Consider the following 14,112-nt stretch of genomic DNA (forward strand, 5'->3'; position numbering starts at 1 on the left):
AAACATTTTTTCATATGTAAAAGTCATAGTTTCATAGTTTCACCTCATTTCCTCCAAAATCTTGTTTTTCTCCGTTCTTCTAAGAAGGATTTCTTTCCACTTCTATAACATAATTAAAAGATATTCTCTTGTCTTTTAATTTGGGGCTATATTATATATAATCCTTCCGACTTTAGTCTTAGCTTCCATCTTGGCCTCTTGATTTGATTTTGGTCATTGTTGATTTGATCTCTGGCAGTTCTTTCAATCTCGTCTTGACAGTAATATCAACTCTCAAGATGACTGATGCTTTAATCCACAGAATTAATCTCAGACTCCTTTCTTAAGAAATACTGCTGTGGGGGAGGGAAGGAGGTCAAGGAGGCCCTGGATTAACAAATATGTATTCTTTGCAGTCTGTTGACACAATGTGGTCATCTCTTTGTCCAAAATAGTACAAGAAACTGCCATATTGTGAAACTAAATATGTAATGTATTAGAACCTTTAGAAGAACACATGCAAAGCTTTTTGATCCAATCAGTCAATTCAAAGCAGCAGCAATGAATGAGGTGACAAGTTCTTTCCATGTTTGCCATTCACCTTTATTTAAATGTTCTTGGCCTTGGTGGGTTCTTCTACAGGGCAGAAGCATGATGAACCCACCGGTAACTTCACACACAGAGCAAAAACACTTTGGGAGTGAATACTGGGGACATGCAGTACTTGCTCACAGGGTGACACACAGCTCTACAGTATAGAAAACAGTTGACAGAGGGAAAGTACAGGCAGACTTCACTTCCCATCATCCATTATAAAAATGTGGATTTGCCCCATACATGAATGAAGCACAGGGCACGTACAAGAACAAATATTATGGATGACAAATAAACTCTATTATTTAAATATTTGTCTAAGATAGAATATTTGCTTTCAAATCAAAAATGAGGAAAAAAGGGAAAAAGTTGAAAACAGGTCTGTGATAAAACCAAACTCTGTGTATTGCCTTGCTAAGTCATCAGTTAACTATAATAAAGAGGAAAATGTCCGAGGCGTTTGAAAAGACCACGGGCAGATGGAGTTTATTTCAACTGGCAGCTGGACACAGGATCACTTTGTTAGAAGAACGTATGTGTTCTTATTTCATCATGTCATAATCACACAGATTCCTGTGTGATTATGACATGATGTTATCAACATGTTTAGGTTAATTAAACTCATGTTTTGTTGAATAAATACGGTTCTGAACTGCTAAGGCCCATCCTGGGAATGGTAGGGTCAGCGAGTCACTTCATCCATCCATCTGCAGAACCCTTCAGCTCTCCAGAGGATAATTTTTGATTTGATTTTATTGACCTCTGGCCTTTTTATTAGCACCACACCCAGGACTAATCTAAACAGCTCAGTCTGCTACTGGTAAGGTTCTAACAACTGCTAAATTGTTCTGCCCAACACTTTGCTACAAGATGTATTGAACACTGCAGCCTCAGCAGGCTGCTGTCAGGGCATTGGTTTGTTAATATTGTTAATTAAAACACACTCACCCGTAACCAGTTAATTAGGTAGTAGCTAAAATGAATGCAGACTAATCCACCAGTCATATAATAAATGAAGGGACTGCAGATGAAAATGAAATTCAAGCTAGCTCTTATCAAATGACAACATGTATGTATTATTGTCAATGATCCCTTTACAAACAACATGAATAAATCAAATCTGTGGTCCTTATGTTGTGTTATGCTGACAGATGTTTCTATTATTTTGTCCAACCTATTCATATCAGTGAGGGTAGGCTGAATAACACAAACACCTGTATGATGCAATGGGTTTGTGCTCCATGCACACAAACCTTGTTCCGGCTAATGTGACAGTAAGTATTTGAACCAAAGCAAACCGTGTACCAACGTGACACACAGCATTTGTGCCAAACGATTCCATGAGGTGACATCGATAATGAGTTGGTTGATGATGCCTTGGTTTTTGTTTGCTGTGTTGCGACTGTCGGGGAAACATCAGGCATCGGGCAGTTTTAAAGGGAGAACAGACAAAAAACGCTACTGTCACATCATATCACTGCACACTGGAACATGATGCAAACCCAATACAAACAAAAAAGGTACAACAATGCAACACAGAGTAGCTGCATTCACTGCACATTTTTAGTACAACACAAAGAAATTCATAGATTTGTTCATAAACGTAGGAACAAAAATGATCATCCATATTGCTTGGGAACATTCAGGAGTCATTTTGAAAATATTTCCTGCATGTTTTAGTTTGAACTCTGTTGTTTTGGACTGGACAGTCTGACCTTAAACCAACAAGAAAGCATCAGTTGTGGTGTCTTTTAGATCTCAACAGTGAAAAGTTGATCATGCATTTGTTGGTGAGCTGAAAAAAAAAAAGAAAAGCATCTGTATGAATTTTACTATTTGACTTGGAAATGGAGTACAGTGGCCACGACAACTTGTGTGTCTGACTTCTTTTCCAGCACAACAGTGCTCTATACTTTATGCAGAAATCTTAGTGACAAGCAACAAGAAAGCTTCAGTACAAAGACTGTAGACATTTTGGGTTGCACAATATGACATCATAATAACAATATAATAATTTTCATGCCTTCAAAGATTTACTCCATAGAGATGCAATTTCCTGCCTTTCTTTATAATCTTGTTTATATGGTAAGTGTTTGGATATTCATTTGCTCATATTTTACATTAGTAATCGACTGATTTTATGGTTCCAACCTATACTTCACTGTTATGAAATTAAGTTTTGAGGAATTAAAGCTCAATGAGCCTACATGTGGAATTTCAAAATCCAGAGCATTGATATGACAGACTTGTGTCATACAAGTGTTTACAGACACAGAAAACATTCTTCTCGTATTACTTGTAATTCAGACACAAATGTTGAACTACCACAGGAATGAAAAATCAACAAGGCAAATAATGGAGGGAACATGTTGGATGATAGGCCGATCTGTTCTGACTTCACAGAAAGGCTGCATGAGTTTTCAGGCAGTACACCGCTCACCCTTTGAAAAGCTTTGACACTTTTAGTTTTTATGCCTTTTGATCTAGTTATCATTGTCCTCTTCATCACTGTCCTTCATGGAAATGCCTTGCATCCCTCCTTCCCTCACTGACGCAGTAGCTTCTTCCAAGGTCAGCCGGTTTCTCACGGTTTCATACATCTTACTGTTCAATGTGGAGTCCAGAACCCCTTGAAGGCGGAAGTCACGGTACTTTTTCTATCATAAATAAACAAAACAATCAGTAAGGTATGGTGGAAAGTATGGTGTTATATTATTTCTTCCATTAATTAAATGGCACTCTACATTAAGTGAGATACAGTCAGTGTACTATAATAGGCTCAACATCCCAAACACATTTCAGACACAGACTGTAGGAGCCCTCAGCAAGTTGCCAATCTACGAATTTCTACACAAACCCCCGTGTTGATCAGGGGATAATGACAGCAGCTTGTTCAGTGTTTGATTTATTCAGAGTCAGACTTTGTTTCATTGGTCTGGTCAGACAAAGTATTTTGTATAATGTATAAAGGATTCATCCCTAACCTGAAAGCTGAAAGCTGATTTAGTTGATAGTGGGTTTGAGTGATGATGGATTATCCATCTAAGAATGCATTTGGACACTGTTAAAATTTGGACATGTCATACAAAGATATAATTAGCTAGGCTTCAACGACAACATGCTTGTCATATATGCGTCATACATCATATAATTTGGAGAATCGTTCATCAATCAGTTGATCATAGTTAATTTAGGGCAATGATACACATCAAATAGGGGCTAAGTCGACCTAAGTCTCAACGCTTGTTCTTTTTCAAGGTTTTACCTTATCTCCGGACTCTCTATCTCTGGACTCTCAAGTGTAACTGTCAAAAACACTGCGACCCATTTCAAGAGCTACCTGCTTGAAAGGCTGTGGCCTGTGAAAACAGTTGGTTCAGTCTGCTGCCCCTCCTTACAACTTCAACAGATTCATATTTGGGTCAGAGGGATCATTGTAGAATTATGTTTCCTTGAAGGCGGATGGCTGTCAGCTTTCTGTCCTCATATGTACACATATGCTTTATACTTGGCAGCAAGGATATGAAATGATTAATGAACTGAAATATGTAGGACAGTGAATTGAGGTGACCTGTCATGATTCCAACAGCATGCTGTAATATTGTCACCTTTACATCATTAACTGCATCACATTCAGCTGTGGTAAAATAGGTCAGTCTCCTCTCTCCTTTAGGCTTACAGCAGGAATGACGTGACTGAAGAAAGCTGTTACTTTTTATTCCTCAGCTTTCATATTAGCGTCATCTGTTCTTTGGGCATAAAGTCACTCCCCAAATCTTCTGCTACCAGTGCAGTCCACTGAATTAGTGGTGTTTGTTGATGGGCAGCCAGTGTGGTATCATGTTCTGCATTTAGTTCAGCTCATCCTTATGAGGAAGTTTGGAATATAATTATAATATCATAGCTTGAACCTCTCAGTAGTTCACTGTATTACAATATATTGGATTGATGCATTAGCATGAACCCAGTGTTTTATGGTTTCAGCTGATGATCTGAGCAAGATGATATTATGTTTTACCTGGCAAAGCTGAAAAGGAACACACAACTACAGCTGACAAATAAATGTCATTTTTCCAACACATAGTTAAATGTAATATAATAACAAGTAGATAGAAGCAGCATGAATGGAAATACCACAAACATATAATACTGACACATCCTATATGTTTTCTATCTGGTAACATATGATGTAGTGTTCGATATGACATGAGACGTATTGCTGCCGCTCACTGAAAGAGCCACCACTGTAGCAAGTGCAACTGACAACACCACCATACTATATGTGTGATCAGAGCAGACAAATCCATGTGTAACAATAATAACTATCAAATTATGTGTGAAGCAAAAATTACCAGAAGAAATCACTTCATATTCATGTTCATATGACAACAGTTCATGGAAACATCATGTTTAGACGTGAGCTTTAGAAAGGGAAAGAAAGCTGTTCTCACCTTGACAATCCTGATGAGAATCTTCAGCTGATAAACGTGGAGCTGCAGGTCCATTCGGTCCGTCAGCCATGTTCCTAAAAGGTTCATAGTGCTGGTGTACCATTGCTGTAACAGATACACAAGCACACAGTGCAGAACATAACGTCATCTTTTACTCCATGAAATGAACGCAGAGCATGTTAACTTCAGAAGACAATCAGAAACAAACACTTTAACAATGAATCCACAACCCTAGAAATGATCCATAAACTTTGCTCATGGTGGATTTGGCAGAAAAACCATGTGATGTCATCCTCTGCAGTGTATCATTATGACAGAGTTTCCTTGTTGAGAGGCCGGAGGGTCAAAGCTGACAAACAGATCCTCAGCAGAAAGACGTCTCTAATCTGAAGATGTTCATGTCATGTCGGTTGCACGGCCTCATCAAGGCATTAGAAAATGACACATAGCACAGAGCAGGCACTCCTCTACTGTGGGAGGGCGGGGGGTCTGCTGATAAGTGATGCCCACACAGTCATCCCAGGGACCCGATCTTAGGAAACTGTTTCTGCTCTTGTCATGTGGGACCCTGTCAGATAGTCCCATAGGCTTTGGATCTATTTAAGTTTGGAGTGTGGACCCCGGGAAGATCCAGCAGCCAGTGAGGTGTCAGTTAATGGGGATCCTAATGAAGAGCATGGCTCATGATGCTCTAGGCGCACAGAGACAATCTTTTCACTTTTTTTATCTTTAAATTTGGTGGAATAGTACTGCTCTAGATTGCAGTCAGTCAGTCTGGTCAGTGAAACAGTCTATAGCATTCATCAAGTCTATTACTTATTGTTATCTAAGACAAGTGAAAGTAAGAGCACTGATTCAGCCATGCCTGATGCATACCTCTTTCAGAAAACCTGATACTGTAGTGCTCGTCTATAATATAAGCATTAACTTTTGAACCGATTCTACAGTAGCCCAGAATGGACAAATGAACACAGGCTTTATAGAGAGCAATTTGCATTTCATTATTTATGAACATTAATCTGTTGTCTAAATTACAAACGTTACTATAAATACTATTAGTGTTACAATGTCTGAATTCCAGTATCCATAGCAATATATTTCTTTTCAAAACCTTCAAAATCTAAGAATTAAATAATTAATAAAGAAATGAAATAAGACAAAGTTTTCAAATGTTAGATGCTGTCTGTACACAGCACTGCAAGTTCTTTGTCTGAAGTTAAATAGTTGACAACTGACACTTTCACTTTTTCACAAGTCAGTGATTTGAAAAATGTGAATTTGTCCTAGCTGTTCTTCTTAAGATCATGATAACATCAGTGATGGAGAAAAATCAAGCTTACCCAAGATGAAACAGAATGAATATGACCCAGCACTCAGTGCTATGCTTCAGTTCATCAATGGACACAATTCAGTCATTCCTCATAAAGTAATGAGGTACCATAGCCAGCCAGTTTCCATCTACACAGGTGTTACAAGCTTCAACCTTAACATTCCCTCACTGCTCTATCTAGACAAGCCTTCTCCGAGCAGTGACCTCTGCGAGGCACCGTGAGCTCCGAGCATGGCAGCCATGCAGGAACAGAGCCGAAAGGCTGCAGATGTTTCTCTGTGGGCCCTGGCTGTTGCCAGTCTAATTGAGGGATAATGATGAGTGTGGGCTGATACTAATAGAAGACGACTGACTTTCAACAGTCAGGGTCACAGCGAAATGAAATCAGGAAGGGGGTAGCAGTGTGTGCATGTGTGTGCGTTTAGGAGAGATGAGATGCCATGGGGTTCATTTCTAAGTTGTACCAGATAGATTTTTTCCTCGAACACTTTTTATCAGAGTGATTGAATATTAGCTCTATTATCCATCAAATATGACAAAGTAAGTCAAGGCATAGTGTCCTGATCACAAATGACAACAGTGATTGTTACCGTTATTGTAGAGGTATAGAAATACTCCTGAATAAAATCTTCATGTTAAATATACTTGAGTGAGATAAAATCTATTCACCCATCCATATTTCATTTTCTTTTTGGACTGGTCAGCAATGATAATTGTAGCTGTTCAAGATTATTAACAAAACAAAGGAAAGTGTTAAGCTCACCAAGGTGGGGCAAAGGAAGGTTGGTGAGTTAGACCCACTGGCAGTGTTCCGATATATGCCTGCCTGTCATGCAACTTTGTCAGCTTTTGTCGTTGCATAGACCTCAGACTGTGGTGAAGACATATATAATTCACTATAAAAGATTTGGATTTTTTGCTGCAGCCTTGCACCCAAACTCACAACATCACTAAATAAACACAGATTTCATGTGTCAAACACTAGACAGTGATGTTTTACAACAATATAAAGGTCTTTACTGTGTAAGAGGCACGAAGCATAAAGAATTAACCATGTGTTTGCTTTTGAGCAACTGTCATGTCTCCATCAGGAGCCAAACTATCATCAGATTGATGTTTTGTGGTGCCGGAGATGAAATACATCTCTCACATCTTACTCTGTCTGTCTGCATGAACAGTAAATCATCATGCTGCAAAAAAATTATTTGAAATTTTTGTCCAGTTGCCAAACAAGTGGGACACCAAGATCACGGTTACTGGTCTGAAACCTGTTGAGGCCAGAAGAAGAGGAATAGAGCAGGTCTACATGTAGGTCAAGCTCAGTCAGTGGAACATGGGTAAAAGAGAAGATGGCTTTGCCGAGGCAGTGCTGGGGTGAATCAGTGAGGCGACCTGGTGCCAGCAGCTTTCTATCTGTCGCTGTGTGCCTGTGAAGGCTTCGGCGTGGCAGCAGGCCTGTGATCTCGCCCCGAGCACAACCCCCCGCCGAGAGGCCAGGCCTGGAGTGACTGATCCACTGACTGGCTGCTCTCCCTCTTTCCATCATCCACTCCTTCACTTCTCCTTTTTCTTTAGACTTTACACCATGCCACACAGCTCCCATCTGCAGCCATTTTTTTTTGCAGCAGCAGCCATTTTGTGTCCTATTCTGCTTTACTCCTCTTCATTTTATATAAAAGGAGGCCTGACAGTTATGTCACAAGTCTTCTTGCTGCCATGACTGGCATTTTGGAGGTCTGTCAGGGACATCTTGTGTACACATAATGCCTGTGATTTTCATCAACTTTAAGATATTTTCAATGTCAGTTTGAATAGAACATCATTAAAAAATGAAAGTGACTGTTAATCCATTGTAGATGACTGCATGACTAATTCCCATCAGGAGAAGAGGACATGGCGTCTCTGTATACACTCATACTTTATGCAAATTTGAGGTTTTGGTGGATAAATTGGATTTCAATAATTCTGCTTTTCAATGTGATTTTATAAGATGTTTTCTTAGTTCTGGAACAGAATCCAGAGGCTTCAGCTTCACGTAGACTTTCTGTTTGGAAAAGGATCTTCATCACAAATAGTATGGCTGTATTTCCAGGTAGTGATGTCAGTAATGTAATTAAAGGTAGACAGTCTAGAACTTCAAATACGTCACAATTAACTTGACTCCAACAGTCCTCCAGACTAAACAAAACATCAAGTTTAACATTGTTTTCCTTGCACATGAGTGAGACCTATTGTTAGGCTGACTTCAACAGTTGAGGGTAAACGAAGCAGTTTCCTCTCACTTTAACACTGATTTACAAAAGTGGTTAAACTATATAAATATATTTGTCTACTTTGCTTTGTTTCAGGACAGTAGCAGTGATAGAGGAGAGGGAGTGGTGGCATGGATCGTGGCTGCTGCTGTGGTCCTGCACGACGTCCACTACATATATTATTACATTGTTGTTATCATATCTCCATTACAGTTTATAGTTAGTTAATGATTTGCTGCTGCTGAGCATCTGTGTCTCTCTATCTCTATCACAGGTTCCACTGCTACTGTAATCATTTTATCATTCATTGTAATTCATTGTCATTTTATTATTCATTGTAATTCATTGTCATTTTATCAGTCATTGTAATTCATTGTCATTTTATCAGTCATTGTAATTGTACAATATGTTTGTGTTGATTTGTTCTGTACACTGACATCTATTGCACGTCTGTCCGTCCTGGGAGAGGGATCCCTCCTCTGTGGCTCTTCCTGAGGTTTCTTCCACCTTTTTTCCCTGTTAAAGGTTTTTTGTGTCACTCGAACCGAGGGTCTAAGGACAGAGGGTGTCACTTTTGATTTGATTTTGATTTGATTTGATTTGTATAAATTGCAACTGATCTGAATCATTCACCCAGATCTTCTTACTGACTCTTAACACTCTACACCTGCCAACACCAGGCCACATATACAAATTAAAATGATAAATTGCTTCATACACTAACCTGTACAATTTCATTACATCATATCCCAGTCCATTCGCCTAACCACCAAATTCCACCAGGCACTCATGTGCCATATTCTGCCATATACAATAGCTCTCAAATTTGAATTTATTTAGCCTGTTTGTAGTCCAACACAGTGAGGCTTCTGTTTCACTGGTAGAATTATCTGCTTACGGACATACTGACTCAAATGACTCAAAGGACTCGTAAGATCTGGATCTGTTTAGTGACTCAGAAAGAAGAAAGAAAGCAGGGAAGAGAGAGGCGGTGATACACAGCAAAGGTCTGCAGACTAGATTTAAATCCAGGTTGTTGGTGTAAGAACTTTGATATACAGTTAACACACCTATCAGTATTTTCCAACTGTCATGGTATAAACTGTCATCACTGCATATAAACTTCAAATCCATCAGATCTCCATGATAAAAACTGTCCTGAAAAGCCTAGAAATCACACTGACTGAATTCTGTTGCAAGAGCACAGTCTCTGATGTAATCAAGGGCGATAATCCAACCCATGAATACAAGCTAACACTAACACTTTGGTTCTTGTGGAGAGCATTATTTTCAAGTTGTCTTGGAGGGAGTCATCTTTGGAAAGTAATCATGGAGATGCTTCCATGCAGATGGGATATGTGCTTGACATTGCATGTACAATCAGGTACACAGCTGTTCATTTTCCTACAACTGGCTCTGTGCTGTAGACCACAGCTTATGAGATGCATCAACCCTGCTCTGAATCTTAAGGGTTTCCTGACGTCTTCCTCTGGCTTCCCATGTAAAGTTGTGAATTGGGAGGGGCACTGGTTTCAAAAGTGGCACGACGCATTGGCCTAAATATGACACCCCTGTGCCTCAGCTGCTGTTGCTATGGAGAAAAAGGCTGCCAGAGGATGGCATGGCAGTTTTGTGCGCCATAGCTGCCCAATTTATACAAAATTGAATTCAAAGTGACTTGTTTTAAGCAGCAGATAGGCAAAACAGTTTTCTCAATATCATAATCCTTAGCTGTACCCCGACATTAACAGCAGACATGAAAAAAAGGTGCATTTTCTTTCTGCCTAACGTAACTTTGTCGTAGTTAACTTCTTCCCAGAAGTTTTGATGTGGCAGACTTCATCACGTAACACTGTCTATGAGACATTGAGTGGGAGTTGTCTTTTGAAACCAGAGGCTCCTCCCACCTCTAACACTGATGTGAACATTTTATATATATTTATAAAAGTATCAATATAGGCTCTACAAATGTAGCAGATTTTGATTTTGATATCATTCTATATTTCTACTGCGGACACAAATGAGCTTAATGTGAATAAACTGATGAGCGTAGGCTGGACTCAAAGCTAACATAGACTGTTGATCATGGCGGCTGAAAGAAGAGGGAATCAACCATCATGTTATTAAAATATTTGCTTGCAAAGTGCCAGTACAAAACACCTAGAAATCTTCAGTCAACTACTCTCAGTTTTTATGATAAGTTATACTTTTACCAATCACACACAGCGACCCCTTAATTTACAGTATATGTTCATAACAATTAGTATCACTAGTGTATTGGATCATAGAAATCAGCTGCGAAAAAAATGTAATCAGAGTGATCCTCGAGGATATTGTTTCGTCTTCTTTTACTTTATTCACCCCCATCCACACTTGTAGCATGTGTTTTTACATGAATATTCATTCCTTCATGATTTATATCCTGATCCATGTCCACTCCCTACTGGATGCTTGGTTGTTTCTTTTCCCTGACTTCATGCCTCTTCCCCTCCAAATGGTTTTCTTTACACCATTTCTGGAACCATCTTTTCACCTTCTCTGACACGCATCTATCTGAGCTCTGCAAACCTACTCTTCAAAATAGCCACGTGTAAAAGATACGGTTTCACTTCAAACCCCTGGACAAGGTGGCAATCCTTCAGAGCAGGATTGAGACGTTGTGGCGTGTTCATAAAGTTGAAAGCCACTTTTGACGCTTGTTGAGCTTGTCAAATGAACAGTGATGGCCCCTCTTGCTTTGTTCCTCTTGGCAAGAACTAACAAAAGAAAATCATCAGAACAGACAAATCTACCCAAGCTCTCTTTTTTCGGGCTGCATGGGGATCAGCAGGGGGCTAGCACTTGCTGACAGCCAAAACAAGCGTAATATGGCTCTGAATACATAATGCCATAACCCGACAGGGATCAAATCTGTGACATTCTAACGAGTTCCATTCCTTTAACTGGGTTATCTGTGTGTGTGCATTTGTGTGTTTTGTCACCTCATGACATGCTGATGAACCCCTACCTATACACAGGCGACATGCACGCCCAGCACAACACAACACACACACTCCCACATACACACACATATACATCTGCTGGTCCATCCCCCTTTGAGCAAGAGCTGGGAGACAGTACGACCTCCTGCCCCCATCTGACACCAACCACACACACACACACACACACACACACAAATACACATGCAAAAACCTCGCCTTGAAGCCAGTGTTCACACCCAAGTCTTCACACGGTGCTTGGGGGGGTCGCCACGAGCAGGATTTGATGCAAAAAAATGGCACACCTCTCCTTCTCCCTCTCCATCCACCTACTCACCTCTTCCGTGACCCTTTTGCATGTATTTGCTGTGTAGTGTAATGAGAGGGAACTGGCCTTTTATTTATGATTTAAAGGGCAAACAATACAAAGATCGTGGCTTGATCGTGGTTTCACCAGAGTTGCAATGTGCTCATTCCACATTCCCTTCACAGCACTGTGAATAAGGAGCAGAAGCATGCATCAGAAAAGAGAAACTAAAATGCTTCTGTGATGTAGATATGACTAGAAGCTGAGCTTTTTGACGGTTCCAGGTACTGAGAAGCCACAGGAGCTAAAGGCAGAACTAAATCAGTCCCCTTTAACAAATTCATATGGATTAAAAAAATGACGGCCGTGTTTGAGGTCCAATTTTTTTGGTGATTTCTTTGATTTCATTGTGCCACAATGCTGCTGTGACACACTCAGTGTTCAATGGTTGTAGCTCAGGTGGTAGAGGTAACCACCCATACAGGGGGGTGCTGGGGTGCTGAGGTAAAAAACAAGCTCCTGTCAATAGTTACAAAAAAATCCAAGAGGAAAAACAGAGGTTTAACTAGCGTGCAGATTCAGGAGAAGGGGCCAATGAGGAAATCTGCTCAAACAAGAGAATATCTGAGTGCAAACAGAGAGTTTTGAGCAAGAGTAGATCAAATCTAAATGTGGGCAGGTTACATCTAAGTCTTGAGGGGAGCCTTAAAATGTGATAAATAGGAATAAAGTCATAGGTACTTCAGCATGCTCTGGTTAAAAGGCTGTGCTCTAGATTACAGGTAGGATAAAGACGCTATTAAATTGAGTAAAAGGGACAAATAAGACAAGAATATTTACACACACACACACACACACATACACAACCCCAAAAAAGCCAACTGATTTGTTAGGTCAGAGGCCCTCTTTTGTGGGGCCGCTCAGGAGCTTTTGTGCTGCTGAGAGCCAGGAATGTTGGAGCTCAGGAGGGGCCTCACCACGGGGGGTACACAGGGATTACAAGCAACCTGGGACTCTGCCTCTTTCTGCCTCTGCTGCTACTATTGTGTGTGTGCATGGGTTTGTGTGTGTGTTTGTGTGTGTGCTTTCAAAATTTAGGCTTGAGTAAGAAACCACACTACTTGTTAAGTACTGACTGGATTATGTCAGGGGAGTATTAAAAACTACTGAACGTTGGCATTGAATGCTTATACCACCGTCTTCCACAAATAAGTTGTTTATTGTTCACTTTAGCTGATTTTATTACATTAAAATGTTTTTGTTAGAATTTTATTGAGTGCACAGCAATGTGTACATTATAAACAGAGACTTCTAAAAGCTGATTAGGCTTACTTTCCAATTTTACATCATGTAAACAAATGTAGGCTTAAAATAAGAGAGAGTAAATGCACATAGCTTCACACAGCAGCCCATGTGGTTTTTCTGGAGTCTCGTTCGTCTGATAGTTTTCATTTTTTCATTTTAGTTCCATTCAAAGTTCTCACTGAGCTAATAAAAAAAGAGTATTAACGGGGATAAAGCAGAAGAAGAAGCAGCTCTTCACATGGAAAAATCTCAGAGGACCTGTTCACACCTGACATTAACATGCATTCTGGGTCATCTGATCACAAGTGGGCAGTTCTAAGTACATCGGTTTACAGCTGGAATTAAAATACTTCTCCATGTGTGTTTGCAGAAAGACCCGTCAGTTCACTCAAAAACAGTTGGTTATTGCACCTAAAGAGGTGAATAATTATGCAGACATATCATGTCTATGCAAAGTTCAAGTTTATGCAGCAAACACTCACACACACACACACTCACACACACACACACACACACACACACACACACACACTCACACACCTCTTATTTTACCTGTCAGTTACCTGTCAGTCAGCAGTAATGACAGTTCACTGATCAGAGACAGCAACAGATGTTCACACAGTTACTCCATTCTCTGTCTTTATTAATGTGGGAGATGACATATGAATGTGTTTTGTGCATACGTACGTACTGTGACTTAACAAAAAATGATCTTGGTGTTCCTGTATAAAGTCACCTCATCACCTCCATGTATGATGTATGACCTCTCCCAACAAAGAGCACTTAAACCCATCAGTGATGTGCCACAAGTACCACACATCTTAAAGATGAGTAAACGTTCAAAATTACAAAATAAATAAAAGTAAAGCCTCATTCATTATGTTGTTCTCGTTCAATTACTGCAGACAGAAAGGAT

At 39.9% G+C, this 14,112-nt stretch overlaps 1 protein-coding gene across 4 annotated transcripts in view; it reads right to left on the minus strand.

The window, feature by feature from the left end:
• Positions 1–569: 569 nt before the first annotated feature.
• Positions 570–14,112, minus strand: part of LOC104933231 (calcium-dependent secretion activator 1) — a 52,957-nt gene continuing 39,414 nt past the window's right edge. For all 4 annotated transcript variants that reach the window (XM_027279336.1, XM_027279335.1, XM_027279334.1 and 1 more), the window contains 2 exons: positions 5,025–5,129; positions 570–3,230 (listed from right to left, as the gene is read on the minus strand). In XM_027279336.1, the coding sequence (XP_027135137.1) occupies positions 3,057–3,230; positions 5,025–5,129 (279 nt within the window). In that variant the 3' untranslated portion in view covers positions 570–3,056. The remainder of the gene's footprint in view (positions 3,231–5,024; positions 5,130–14,112) is intronic.

This window comes from Larimichthys crocea, chromosome VI (assembly GCF_000972845.2).
Source record: "Larimichthys crocea isolate SSNF chromosome VI, L_crocea_2.0, whole genome shotgun sequence".
NCBI lineage: Eukaryota > Metazoa > Chordata > Actinopteri > Sciaenidae > Larimichthys > Larimichthys crocea.